Here is a 14,842-nt window from a genome sequence, read left to right on the forward strand (position 1 = left end):
TGTCGGGTTTCAGGTTAGGATGGACCTTGAAAATTGTGTTGTCAATTGATGTTGAAACACTAAACATAGTAGGAATGTATAAACCAAAAGGAAAAGATAAAAATTGGAGAAATAATAGTTAGGAGACAAATGACTACATTCATAGTAAAGTTTAGAGGACAGAATTGAAATAATAGAAGTTGGGGAGGCAGAAGGGCAAGATCATGGAGAGTAGGTAGTGTCGATGGACTGTATAGTTTGGGAAAAAACAAAAAATAAAATATTAACCTAGATGACTAACAGCTTGTTTGTTTCGTCTCTTACTGAGTCCAGTAAGAGGCAAGGGCTGACTCGGTTTGGGTCAGACCGTTTGAACTGCAAAAATTAATTCCCTTACTCGGTCCGTAGCCTCCTACTGGGTAAGCAAAAAAAATACAGCTGACTGGTGAATATAAAACATTTGCCCTTTGTGCCCCCAAATTAATGTCTCTATTTCTTTTCATCTCCCGCTTCCAACGTCCCCCTCTACTTCATCCTTCGGCCAATCCAACTTCCTCCACCGAACGCCAATGTCCGGCGACTTCAACTGCCTACGTCCGTCGACTTCTATGGCCACCGCAGGTAGCAGCGCCGTCGATTAGAGCAGTTTCACCGACCACATCAGAGTCGTCGACCATCGACTTCTTCCTATCTTGTTCCATCGATTTAGGTTAATTATCTAGATCTAAATTGTTTGCTTTTTGTGTTTGACATATCTATGTGTATCTGTTCAGTACTATATTAGGGATTTGATTACAACTTCTATGGCGATGTTGTGCTTAGCTTTGCTGAATTGATTTCGAATTTTGTGTTTTTGAGATTGGTGTTGTGGTTGTTAATTTCGTCATTTTTGTGTCGAATCCCAACTTGGTTGGTTATGTTCAAAGTATTTTTCTATTCTAACTAAAGGGAAAATTTGATTCTTTATGTAGGTTGCTTTCTTATGCCTCCAGATTTTTGTACGACTTTGATGTGATCTGTTAGTTTGGGAAATTGAAGCCTATAGTATTGTGTCTTATTGCTCATATACCCAAGAAGTTTTATATCATTGTTTCATGTAATAATTAAAATGGAGTTTTAGCATATATGGAATCCTTTATGTTTTTGTTTCATCTTTACAATTATTGTTGTTTATAAACCTTGTAATTATTGTTGTTCAATCTAGATTTTGCATGATATTTTGTATATTTTTTTTTATAACTAATCATCAATTTTATTTAAAGATATTTTATCAAACAAACAAATACATTTTAATCGGCACAAAACATAATACAAGGGTAAAATGATCATTTTCAGCAGTCAGCAAACTCAGTCAGATGTCTAATCAAACAACATAGTTTCAATCAGAGATAGATATAGTCAGAGCTTCAGACTCAGTCAGATTCTGACCCAGTCAGGTCTTACCCAATCAATAACTATCAAACAACCCCTAACTTGTTTCCATATTATAAAAGAGAAATTGTCAGAAAAGTCTCAATATTTTCAAGAACATTATACTTTAGCCCAAAGATTTTTTTTGAACATAAACTGATAAAAGTCTCGATTATTTCATTTTGGCTCAAGTTTACAAAAAAATCATTTTTTTAAACATGAAATGACATATTATCATGTTTTTACAAATAATCGAGATTTTTATGTTAAAAAAAATATTGAGAGTAAAGTATAACTTTCTTGAAGATATTGAGAATTTTTTGACAATTTTCCATTATAAAATAACTAAACCCACAATTTTTTTTTTCTTTTAAGTATGGTTTTGGGTTTGAGTGTTCTAGGACTATCTAAAGAATTCACAAAATGAATAGCTGGAGTTAAAAATTTTAACCGTAAACTTAGGCATTTAATATTCATAAATCCATTTACCTAACGGGATTTTCTAATACGTGCGGGAACATATAAGAATTAAGAAGCATTAATTGATGGTATATATTATCATAATTAATTATAAAATACATTAATTATAAGAAATATTACCATAATTAAATATGAAGTGAATTAATAATCTCAATAATAAATGTATTTTGAATTTAATTATGGTAATATATATCACCCATTAATACTTATTATATGGCACATATTAGAAAATCTCTTAACTAAATGGGTTAAAATATTTGATTTAAATTCCTTTTTCTTTTGGTGTCTGTTTAGCGTGTGTTGCACATAGTAGAACGTAGAGGTTTTTGTTACATAAATCAGTATACTTTTTTCTTTCTATTTTTTGCTTCGACCCATCCGATCGCTCCACGTTGCTCACAAGTGAGTGAGACGGGATTCATTCAGGTATGCCATTCTTAAATCGCAGAATTAGGGTTCTACATTTCAGTTTAAAAGTCATTCGGTCGATGAATCTATAATTCACGTCAAACATATGTTTCTATACATTTCATAACGAGGGCAATTCTCTAATGACTACTTCTGATATGGTTATTTCCAAACCATAGTTGATCTCGTCATTAATTTTATGCGTGCTTTCTTCTTTTCAGACATAGTTGCATAATCACACATTTTGCAATTTCCGATTCTATCCTGATTTGATACAGAGGGAACAATGACTACCATTTTCATAAATTTCCTAAAATAACCACACATTTTGCAAAAATCCCTTTAGTTTTGCGAAATTACTTTATGATCATTCGAACGAATTTGGACTACTTTTGAGAAAATTCCTTTTGCAGAATTAATGTAATGAGAATGGGGTAAGGGGTAGATTGCATATATTTACGTTACAAATTACTCGCAGAATAGATTACCTGATGCATCCATCTCCAGAAACAAGTAAAAAAAGAGCAATTGAAGAGCTTAGCGACTCTCAGGATGACCATCATCCAACCACCATTACTCGTCAAAGAAGAGGGAACCGTGGCAATATGGTAAATCAAGCTAAGAAGTTGAACTCTGATAAAGTTCATAGTTACCTAGAGTAAGCTAAACCTTTTATTTTTATTTATGTATATAATTTTCAATAACCAATAGTATTTACTTTCATTAAGTTTTTTTAATTAAACATAACAAACAAGAATCATTAGAATGGCTCATTCCATTCCCTCAAGCCAACCAAACATGATAATGGAATGTAATGGTCCATTCCATTCCATTCCATCATACTAAACAAACCCTTAATTTTACGTGTTTTTGTATATCATGTAGGAATTTATGGCTCAGCATTCCAGAGGATAAAAAGAGTTCATTCACACATCTTGATCCATTGTGGTATACTTTGTACTCTAGTGACTCCAACAAAGAAAAGGTGTTGAACTGGATCAAGAAAAAGGACATATTTTCTAGAAAATATGTGGTTTTTCCCATTGTTCAGTGGTGAGTAATCCTTAAAAATTAAAATACATCAATTTTAGCATATTCTCTTATGTTTTTTTTTATTGGAAAGGGAATGATATAAAAAGAATGTGATTTTGTCAGGGGTCATTGGAGTGTGTTGATATTCTGTCACTTTGGTGAAAGTTTAGGATCAAAATTCAAAACTCCATGCATTTTATTGCTGGATTCACTAGCAAAAGCTGATCATTCCAAGCAACTGGAACCTGTAATAAGAAAGTAATGTTTGATTTTGTAATGCTGTCTTTTTATGTTTCTATGGTTTGTTTGGTTCATTAATTATGGTGGAACTGGAATCCGAGATTCCATTCCATTCCATTCCATTCCTGCCAACAAAACTCATGACAGATTGCTGACTTTGGCCATGTCAGATTTGTTTCTGATATCTACAGGAATTTAGAGAGGACAGAGGATAAAAAATTGTTGCGTAAAATGCCATTTTTAGTTCCTAAGGTGACTTGATAGAATTTCTTGATTTTTATTTATTTATTTGATTTATTGAATGATAATATTGAAACAAAGAGTTTTGAATTATCAGGTTCCACAGCAGAGAGATAATCAGGAATGTGGTTTTTTTGCTCTTTATTATATAAAGCTTTTTGTTGAGAGTGCTCCTGAAAGTTTTAGCATATCAAATGGGTACCCTTATTTTGTAAGTTCCTTTTGCCACATTTCTTTTCTTGAAAATACATAAAGGGTATGTTTGGTATATGATGGAATGGAATCACAAATGACAAAGGAATGGAATGAAGCATTACATTCTATGATCATACGTTTGGTTGGCTTGTAGAATGGAATGAATTTTGTATATTATATGTCAATACAATGTGTAATTTTAACTTTATTTTATACGTTGTTTTAATTGTAGTTAAGAATTTTTTTACTTACAAAAAAATGTAATGGAAGGTTATTGAACCCCAAATAAGCTATAAAAATAATAAAAAATAAAAAATAACTTTTACACCATATTCCAAATGTCTCTAAAACACCGTTTTACACACACAATTATATCAAGAAGCTTTAAAGGTTATAAACTTTTATTTTCTACAATTTTAGCTCGAGTTTTTAAATTTTTGTTATGAATTTGGTCCAAACATTTCTTTTTACAAATTTGCCAACTTTTTTTACAACTTTGTTTTACATGTTTTTAAAACTAAGTTATTTTTACAAAATAACTATTTATACAACCTCTTTTATTTCTTTTTTACAAATTATTTTTTACAAAATTACTTTTATTACAACTTTAGTTTCACGAGTTTTTTTACTTATTTGTTTTTCTGCATGTAAGGTTGTGAAAAACATGTAAAAGTTACTTTTTTACATATTCGTATTTATGCATGTTTTGTTTTACATGTTTTTTTTTTTTTTTTTTTTTTTTTTTTTTTTTTTTTTTTACAACTTCGTTTTCTAACTTTTTTGCATATTCATTTTCATGTATGTAAGGTTGTAAAAATTTTTTTTTTTACATATTTGTTTTTGCAAATTTGTAAAAAAAAAATAAGGCAAAAAGTTGTAAAAAGTATTTCTATTAAAAAAAAAAAACACTATTTCTGTACAACCGAATTTATAAAAAAAAAAAGTAAGTTGTAAAAAAACAAAAGTTCTAATATACATTTGAATGAACCAACTAATAATCTTTTGCGTGATTGATTTTGATTTTAGATTTGTTTCGTTTGTATGTTTATGTGTTTGTAGATGAAGAAAGACTGGTTTAGTTCCGAAGGTTTGGATGGGTTTTGCAAAACTCTTGATTCTTCTCACAAATAGCATTCATTCACTTGCGACTTTTATTTATTTATGTAAATAAACAAAAAGCAGTTGTATTTTTGTTTTTTCTGTTAAAACCTCAAAGACTAACATGACTTGAGCTGGTTGCAACTATTGAAACTGGTTTTATAGTTGGACTATTTCTACGTGTATAGAGACATTTTTTGACTTTTCTATGAAAAAAAGAGATGAACCAGCAAAGCCTATATCAAAATTGAGCATGTTTGTCTTCATTGATGAAGGAATGTAGAACAAATTAAGTATTTGATTTTCCTTGATTGAAGGATATTTCAGTGTTTGAAAATGAAAAACCAAACCCCTAATATGCAAAAAGTATTAATTTAACAAGTAACCTCAGTATTTGATGTTTAACATACAAAAAATGCTGTGGTTTTGACATAAAACAAGGTAAAATAATTTTATAATGTAACCATATTGACATGCAAGATCAAAGATTAAAGTTGACTTGCCATTATTTTTTTCTCTAAAAATACATGAAAAGTTAGAAACAAAACACTAATTAATAAGACACATCTTCATAAATGGTCCATGTGGTTTTTCAGAATATCAAGTTAAGTCCCTAACTTTTTTTGGTCTCATGGATGGTTGATATGGTTTAAAAACTTTTTACAGATAGTCCTTTTGATTAACTCCATTAGTTTTGATTTGTTAAGTCACAACACATGTTAGACATGTGAGGGCAAAATCATTTTTGACAAACCACATGGACTATTTATGAAGATTTCTCTATAATTAATTTTGACATCTGATGTTTATCACGACACATGATCAGATCATCCAACAATTCCATATGTTTCCATGACAATTGCTGTTTGTAGCGTCTAAAGATCACCACACATAATCGTTGTCCTTAAACACCACCATCACATGATACAACAACATTATGCAACAGTAAGATGGTTCAACAAAATTGCCAGCAAAAATGTATGTTTTGATCAAAGTCAGATTCCAAAAGGTTGTAACTACTGATGTTGCAAATATTTTCTTATGAGAACAACATCCTCATATTTCCATTATCCACACTTTCACACATTTAATATTCTTGTGTATTTGCATCGCGTACAATGTGTATAGTTTTGGGCCAGCAAACCCCATGAAGTGTAACGTCCTAAATTTTAAACTAAATTTTTTATTTTTAAATAAAAGCATTCATCCTGATTCCATTCCTAAAAGATAGATAAATAATCATTTGTTCAAGTTTAACAACCAAAATCAAAATCAGAGTAATAAAAAGATAGTGAAATCAAACATACAGAAGTCTTAAAACATATCCAAAGATGTTATGCAATCAAGTCACACACTACCCCTTGCTACTAGAGCAACCTGTAATATCTAAATTTTAACTAGTAAACATAAAGCTTAATGAGCTCCCCAAAATACCACATACTCATGTGAATGTTATGATGACATCATAGTCGTACTCTACTTCTGTTGCTACATTACCATTGTAGTCTTTCCTGCTATGATCTCACATAGTCTTTCATGCAATTGTTACGGTACAACCGTAGTCTTTCATACCTAGTATCCTACATAGTATCATGAGCATTTAAGTGTCTTAATGGATAAAGTTTCCAACTTTATCCATACAAATGGCTCAAATAATCCTAATCTATAACCCTAGCTTAAAAGTGTGCATGGCTCAAGTGGAATCCATTTACACACTCTTTCCTATTCTTAAATGACCACAAAATAACTTATATCCATTCCACGGTTTTGGAGTTGCTCAAACTCAAAAAACATCAAGCATAAAAGGACCAAACATGACCAAAACCCAACCAAAGTCTATACCTAAGCATGGATTTGAATAAAACAGATAACTTTATGACCTCCAAAGATCCAGAGGCACAAGGAAAGGCTAGGTCTTTAATGAATCAAACTTCTAAGCACCACTAAGGTCTTTCTCCTTTTTCAAATCACCACAAAATGGGGTTTTAACACTCAAAATTTAAGAACACAAGATAATGAGGCTAGGGTTTCGTTTTCAGAGGGTGGAGGTTGAGAATGACACTGAACCCTAGGAAGTTACGGTCATTATATAGGGCCCAAATCCCAAAATTAGGGTTTCATGGAAACAAAGGCTACGCATGGCGTAGATAAACCTATGTGCAACGTAGATCTACGTGTGACATAAATCATCTTACACGCGGCGTAGACATGTATGCCGTTGATATTGACCTACGTGTGGCGTAGACCCAAAATTGAATATCCACAATTACCACAAGGAACAAATCGGGAAACAGGTGTTACATGAAAAATCCTAAAAGACACAAACTCAAAACATAAGTTTTCATTGTTTCACCGTTGATACATGAATCAAAAGTCATCTGGAAAATGATCTTACCAAGTGCAAAAAGCCACTTGAAGGTTACCATATGCCCGTAATAAGATCCAAGTAGTGAAAATGGTGTTACCTGAAATATTTAACACCATGATTGATCAATTGTAAAGTTAAATTTATGTTACATAAACTTTAGGGATATGAATTTACTTTAAGGGTCGTCGATGGTTCGCCGAAGAACACATCTCAAGCTTTTGAAATTACAAGGATTAATGCAGGAAGTATAACTCTAGTAGCTCTTAGCATGTCGTCTTCTTTAAGCTTAATTTTTCAATTGCTTTCTAACTTTCGGGCATTGGAAACACCCATAACACAACAAAATAATGATATCATAGCTTGGATTCTCACCCTATATATGAACCAATATCTACTTTAGTTTTAGAAATTGCACTAACTAAAAGCACCAAATCATACCTTCGATTCTTGGGGTCCAATTTCTCTCGGTAGCTCGAATTGATGAACATCATGACCACAAACTAAGAAAATTGTCCCAACCATCCCAAGAGACGAAATCAATAACATAATTGCTTAAAAACTATTGGTTTGAGGCTCTTTGAGCAACAAAGATAAAAAAAATCATAGTCTTGAAGTTTTGTTCTTTCCATTTTGAACCAAAATTAGCATACATTTGTTTTGAACAAGTGTGAACTGAAACTTTGCGAGAAAGAACATTGTGATTATAAAGTATCAGATACATATAATAGTGAAAGCAATAGGCACGTAACATATATAAACCTAAATCACCAGATATTTACCAAACTTACAATTATTTGATATTAAAATCACTCAAAACAATATGAATTTAATATAATCAAGAATAAAGGCTGAAAGAAGGTTTGTCTGGCCTGTTGACTTCTTCAAGTTGACTTCGTCAAGCACTCAAGTCATTAAACACTCAATCTAATTTTGGGTTGGCGCCTTCTTCGGTTCAAGGTGAAGTAGCGATCAAGAAGAAAAAATTGTGTGCGTACGTCAGTCGTCAAGGTGAACATGAAGAATTGTGTGGGTTTCTTTTGTACGTCATTTCGAGCAAAAGGCATGTGAACGAGCTAGGGCTTTCTTTTATGTTTGATGGTGGGGGAGATTTGGGCGCCAACTTAAAACAAATAAAATGTAGAAAAATCTTCATAAATGGTCCATGGACTTTGTAAAGACAAATTTACCCACTTCATATGTTATGACTTAACGAACCAAAACTAATGGTGTTAGCCAAAATGATTGTTTGTAAAAAGTTTTTAAACCACAAGGGGCCCTCCATAAGACCAAAAAAAATTAAAAACTCAACTTGATAGTCTGAAAAACCACATGAACTGTTTATGAAGACTTGTCATTAATTAATTATGAAGATAGTCTTAAAAGTTTAAACTCCCCAAACTCTAGGGGTTTATTGTAATGTTCTTTTTCCAAGGCCTCCGTAGAAATGACATTTTTGCTCCTATTTATCTTTGCTATAAATTAGAGTAGGGTTTCACTTCAAGTCTTCGTCTCAGCCGACTGACGAACTTACGAACAAGGCTGCCATCGGATCTCTCAGTAGAAGGTATGACCGATTAATTAGTGTTCTCTAATTCCTTCTGTTTAATTGATTCTGATCATATGAAATCTGCATCTGTAGACTTTCAAAACCAGCGCAAACTGTTTCTTTAGTTTCTTCTTATATATTCATACTTGACGGATCTGTACGCTCGTCATGATTTTTAATTCTAGTTAGTGTGTATAGTCATATTGAGTTCTAACGATGGTTAGGGTTTCGAAAAAGTTGCTGCAATACTCATATAATCCATCGTTTTAAAAAACGTGAGAAGCGCACGCCTTAAGGCGCGCCTTGAGGCGAAGCGGCTGCTGATCGAACTAGAGGCGCCGCCTCTGTGGTAGGATTTGATACGTACGCCTCGTAATAGTGAAGCATATAGGAATCGGTTGAGGTGGAACGATTTTCAGAAGCGCACGCCTTCGAATTTTTAGTCTAATTTTGACTTATTTTGACTTAGTCTAATTTTGACGATCCTATCCCATGGCCAAATTGAATACTGGAACGTGTTTTTACCAAACGGAATTGCTTCAATTTGCAATTGGGATCGTCAATTTGGATTTTGGAATGTTGAATTGGAGATTGAGAATTGGAGATTGACGGGAAATTGATTGCCGACTGAAATTCCAGTCTTATGCTTTGATGCTTAGTCTTATGCTTTGATGCTTCGCCTGGTACTTTAATGGATTCAAGTGACATTCCTATTATCCTATATTCCTATTCCATGTATTCTACAATTCCTTCTAGTACTCTATTCTGCGTATTCTACACTTCGTGTAGAGGATATTGAAATAGAAGCACCAGAGAACTTTATTGGTCTCGGTGAGGAGAATGACGACCAAAGACAATCAGGTGCATTAGGAAGCCAAAGAATTTCAGATCCTTGGAGATTCAATTATATATATAATTGTAGTTTCAATTATATGGTTAGTATTTTATTTTTTATAAGATATATAGTTTTTATATTTACTTTTTAATTCCGCCTCGGGCTTACGCCTCGAGGCTTACGCCTCGTGAGGCGAAGGGAAAACGCCTCGAGGCGCGATTCCGTTCTTTTAAACGTTGATATAATCATAAACAACATACTATGGAGCAAATTATCAGACACCTAGACGAAATTTAACAAATGTCAACTTATTTAATCAATCTGTAATAAACACATTAGAATCAGATAAAGACCAAATTCTGATAACAGCGTCCCAAATGGGTGATGTAACTTAATACACTAATCTAAGTCGCCAATAACTAATAGTAAGAGATAGCTAATTCAATAGACCTAAAACTTTTAGCAACAGCATAAAGCTTGCAAGTTACAGATTTTCCTTTATATGGGTTGAATTCGATAAGGATAAAAAATTGCCAAGTTTTACCACCCCTATTCTAGTTATGCTGGATGATTCTTCTAGAATGCTGGCCAATCAAAACCTATTCACAATGATGAAGCTACACTTCACTCCAGATGGATGAATAAAACCTACATGACTATTTAGAAAGAACAAAAACAAATTACCCAATACAAGTTACAACCGATTTCACATGAAAAAAAATCAAATTTCTCAATAATTAAAAAAATAAACGGAAAGGCTCGGAGATATGGAGAAGTCGATAGATACTGGAATGAAAATTAGGGATTTTGTGGGCAAATTAGAACCCTAGAAAGAGGGATAACATGTTATTGGTTCGATATGCAACGTGATCGAGATCAGCGAAGAGACTAGAGAGTACCTCGGTGGATGATGCCATGATGGAATCGAGAACTCTACAATCGATGAGACGACGAAAACCACTAAACCCGTTCCGTTTTGTGTTTGGGCCAATTTTGATTAAATAGGGCTTTTCGAACTCAACAGTCAACTGGACTTGAATTTCACACTTCACACTTTAGCGGTTTAGCCACTACTATTCTATTGATATTTCAAACACTTCTCAAACGAGTGATACGGATATGCTATCTTGAATACGGAGTAAATCGTATGTTAATTAATATCTTAAAAAAGTATGTATTAAATTTCTAAAATTTATCAGAAAAAATAATTTATATACATGAAGGTACAATATCTTTAACGAGGAGAAACAATAAATTTTAAATGTATACTCTTCAATCTTCTCTATGTTGTTTTGAAATAACAGTATTTTAAAATATTAAGTTAATTAAAGACAAAATTGCAAAAATGGTCCCTGTGGTATGCAAATTTTTGGGGTTTTAGTCCAAACCTCGAGTTTTTTGGATTCATGGTCCTTTTGGAGTGGTTTGTATGTGAAAATAGTCCCTCCGAAAATTGAAATGACTATAATACCCTTGTGGTATTTATTTTTCATTTTTCTTTCATTTATTTTAAAGTTTAATATTTGTTTATTTATTTTAACAATTAAAAAAATAATAGTCTCTCTCTCTCTCTCTCTCTCTCTCTCTCTCTCTCTCTCTCTCTCTCTCTCTCGAAAGAAAAAGTCAAAAAAACACACAACCCACCCCACTTCTTCCTCTTCCCCAACCCATCACCCATCTTGTTTATCTTAAACTTCACCCATCTAATCTACAATCTCGTGATGCCTTACTTTCTTCCCGTGCTTCTTTTACAGCGAATCACCGCCATTACCTCACTCTCCTCCATCTTTGTTGCCTGCTATGCACGGGCATCCATCCCACCCATGATTGATTAAATAAGTTGACATTTGTTAAATTTCGTCTAGGTGTCTGATAATTTGCTCCATGATGCTGGTGTTTGCGTTTTTCTGGTATAAAATAAAATTTTGTCTAGGAACTTTCTGTTCGGAGTGGAGAGTGTTAAAGGAAAAATGCATTTGACTTGATCTTATGTCTTGATGTTTCATGTTGGTTTAGTTTAATTAGTCCTACTACATTCAATTTCAAGCGTTTTGATTAAATTATAATTCCAACAAAAGTTATTCAATTGATCATGTATTTCATCTCCCCCTTTAGGTTTCTTTATGGGAATCAACATCTCAAGGAAATTTTCTAGTGAACCCGTAAATTGTAAAAAGAAAAACATTGAGGTAATTCAAAGATCAAAATGAAGGTGAAAATAGTTTGGAGGAAAGTTCGTGATTATGTCCGCTATGATTTGAAAGAAATTGCATTCCCCTCATCTTTGCCCGACCCTCCTCATTTCAAAAAACGTAGAAAATTAACTTGGAAAGAACGATATTTGGTGAGTATTTTTTTTTCTTCTTCTTATTTATCTATTAATTTCATTATTATAAAACTACTATGTGTTTTATAATCATTATTTTTCAGGTGATGAAGGAAGCAACTAGACTTTATGCTGCAAGCTGGGTAAGAGATATAGGTCCAGAGCTTCGACCAAATGAATACAAAAACAAGGAAAAATCAGGAGATGAAAATGATGGGAAAACAGGTTCCAACACAGAATCGGAACCTTCAACATTGGAGGATCTTGGTAAATCTCACAAAAATCTTTTCTACTATTTATATTTTATGCATCTTGCTTACATTCTTTTTAGAAATTATACGTTGAAATTTTTACCCAATTACAGCAGTGAAGTTGAATTTACTTTTTTTTTTTTTTTTTTTTTGTGATGTTGTTGTGATAATGATGATAGCTGTTGCTGCTCGAGGTGGAATGGAGACACTTAGGCCAGCTTTGCAACGGGTTTATATGATTAGAGCATCTGCTTACAGGGATGCATTAAAGAGCTTCATACAAGGTTACCAAGAAGGCATACAACAAGTCATGGAGAAGAAAGACACCACCCTTGAACCTCCTCAACAAGAAGAAAGTAATGACCCAAAAAAGACTATTTGATCTGTCTCAAAGGACCCTCAAATTTTGTATCTCCCTATGAGCTAATAATAGTATTCAGATTTAGTGATGTTGCAAACAGAAAATGACTTTTTAGGTATAGATTATATGGATTATAGATACTGTTTTTGTAAAATATCCTCCATGTTTATTAAATTTTTGTAGCACATTGAACATAAGGACTCTACTCGTATATGTTGACTAGGCACACACATCACATAAAACCGGTGCTATGTCATCATCACTTGTTAAATGATCAGTTACAGTATAGTGACATACTGCGAATAAACATGTTAGTTTATTGGTTTTATTGGTAAAGAAAATAGTCTGTGTTGTAAGCATGTAAATCTTCCTTTAACTGTCGTACAAAAAAAACCAAAAATAATTGTTCATAAAGCTGAAATTGGTCAATGAAATGACAAAACCTTGAGATTTGTTAAACCACTCTATAATATTATTTAAGGGCCTGTTTGGTTCGCAGAATGTTGCTGAAGGAATTGCATTTGGAATTGGAAAAAGAATCTGTTAGGAATTTGAATCCAATTCCATGTCCTGTTTGGTTGGCAGGCAGGAAATGGAATTGGAATTAATTCCATATTTTGTTTGGTTCGTAGGAATTGGAATTGGAATCCATGTAAAATGATAGAATTGCCCTTTTTGTCTATATTGTTTAATTTTACTTTCTTTTTTAATTTATATGTAAAGATACATTACATAAATTATAAAAATAATAAATTTAATTTAATTGATTGAGTGTTTGTGTCAATATAATGTGAAAATCATGCAAATGACTTCATATAAAATTCTTTAAATACACATCCCAATAATGTTACCACAAAAAACATAACTTAAAAGCTATCACCTTCTTCACTAGATATCTTAATATTGTTACCAAAAAAAAAAGTTAACGTAAATTATTTCGTTACATCCAAATCGAAGGCACCAAAAACTTTCATATGCAAAATACCGATCAACATCCAATGCACATCCCAACTGGTAATACTACCCTTCCAAAATGTATTTTACCCAAGCTTCTCTATCATCTTCTTCAATTTCCCAAAAATTTTGAACATTAATGAGATCACTTCTTATCTTGGTCAAAGCTTTGAACTTTTCAAGTTGACTTATTGAATTCATCTTTAAAATCGCCGGAGGGATCTTCTCACTTAACTCGTTAATCTTCATGTCAAATTTAATACCTCCACTCAAGTCCTTTGATATTTCTTTAAGACTTTCTGTAATTAAGCCAACCGCCTTGTTAAACCCCTCGTCGCTTCGATTTTTCCTCTTCTTGGAACGAACACTCGGTGAAGTTTCATCATGTTGCACGGCTGTAGTACGACTAACTTCCTCTGAATCTAGAAAATCGTCATCTGAATCTTGCGTTTCTTCTTCTAAATTCACCTCTTGTTCCATCTCCATGAAATCTCTAGCTCTATTTCCTTGAGCTCGGTCTTTTCAAAAAACAATGCAAAGAGCTTCATAATAAGGAAATGTTTTGTGTTTCCATCTAGTCGCTTCTTTATGTACCTATTTACCAACATTATAATTCATATAAAAAACAAAAAGCAAAATATTTCCATGTAGTCACTTAATTATTAAAATGTACTTGTAGGTACGCCTCCCAGACCGGATCCTCAGAAGTAACACAATGCTTTTCGGGGTCATAACCAAAACCGCTTGTGTTTGAACCGTTTACCATATCATAAACACATTGCCAATCTTTCTTCAAAAGGCCAAAACATCGTTCAATAACATTTCTTACCGATGAATGTTTCATGTTAAAGAATTCCTTTGGTGTAGTTGGTTGGTATCCATGACGCCATTCATTTAAGTGGTACCTCTGTCCTCTATAAGGCGCTAGAAAACCCTCTCCATTTGTGTATCCGGCATCAACCAAATAATAACCTATAGATAAAAATTGTAGTTAATAACTTATTAATAAAAATTTATAAATAACATGTATAGTTAAAAAAGAACATACCCGGCCTTGGAACTTTAAATCCATGTGGTCTAAGAAGAGCATCACGAAGAACTCTACCATCCGCAGCCGAC

General features: G+C 32.8%; 2 protein-coding genes and 1 long non-coding RNA gene across 7 annotated transcripts; all 3 read left to right on the forward strand.

Annotated features, from left to right (window-relative positions):
- The first annotated feature begins 464 nt into the window (after positions 1-464).
- On the forward strand, positions 465-1,130 carry LOC145138195 (uncharacterized). Its single transcript, XR_013721378.1, has 2 exons — positions 465-688; positions 951-1,130. It is a non-coding gene; the product is annotated as an uncharacterized LOC145138195 (long non-coding RNA).
- Positions 1,131-2,159: 1,029 nt separating this feature from the next.
- LOC145137990 (putative ubiquitin-like-specific protease 2A) lies at positions 2,160-5,273 on the forward strand. Of its 5 annotated transcripts, none has more exons than XM_079072133.1 (7): positions 2,160-2,295; positions 2,756-2,935; positions 3,163-3,330; positions 3,433-3,567; positions 3,720-3,801; positions 3,887-4,000; positions 5,044-5,273. In XM_079072133.1, the coding sequence occupies exons 2-7, from the start codon at positions 2,769-2,771 to the stop codon at positions 5,113-5,115; spliced, it is 738 nt and encodes a 245-aa protein (XP_078928259.1). In that variant the 5' UTR covers positions 2,160-2,295; positions 2,756-2,768; the 3' UTR covers positions 5,116-5,273. The 5 variants fall into 5 exon arrangements, with proteins under 5 accessions (XP_078928259.1, XP_078928263.1, XP_078928261.1 ...); XM_079072137.1 differs by having other exon boundaries at positions 3,741-3,801; XM_079072135.1 differs by having other exon boundaries at positions 2,164-2,295; positions 2,691-2,935.
- Positions 5,274-8,928: 3,655 nt separating this feature from the next.
- Positions 8,929-12,966, forward strand: EMB2735 (embryo defective 2735). The gene is made up of 4 exons (XM_079071973.1): positions 8,929-9,014; positions 11,947-12,175; positions 12,262-12,424; positions 12,588-12,966. Exons 2-4 carry the CDS (start codon positions 12,038-12,040, stop codon positions 12,788-12,790), a joined length of 504 nt encoding a protein of 167 aa, XP_078928099.1. The 5' UTR covers positions 8,929-9,014; positions 11,947-12,037; the 3' UTR covers positions 12,791-12,966.
- Positions 12,967-14,842: the final 1,876 nt, after the last annotated feature.

Source organism: Lactuca virosa, chromosome 9 (assembly GCF_052849685.1).
Source record: "Lactuca virosa cultivar CGN04683 chromosome 9, Lactuca_virosa_CGN04683_v6, whole genome shotgun sequence".
In the NCBI taxonomy this organism is placed as follows: Eukaryota; Viridiplantae; Streptophyta; class Magnoliopsida; order Asterales; family Asteraceae; genus Lactuca; species Lactuca virosa.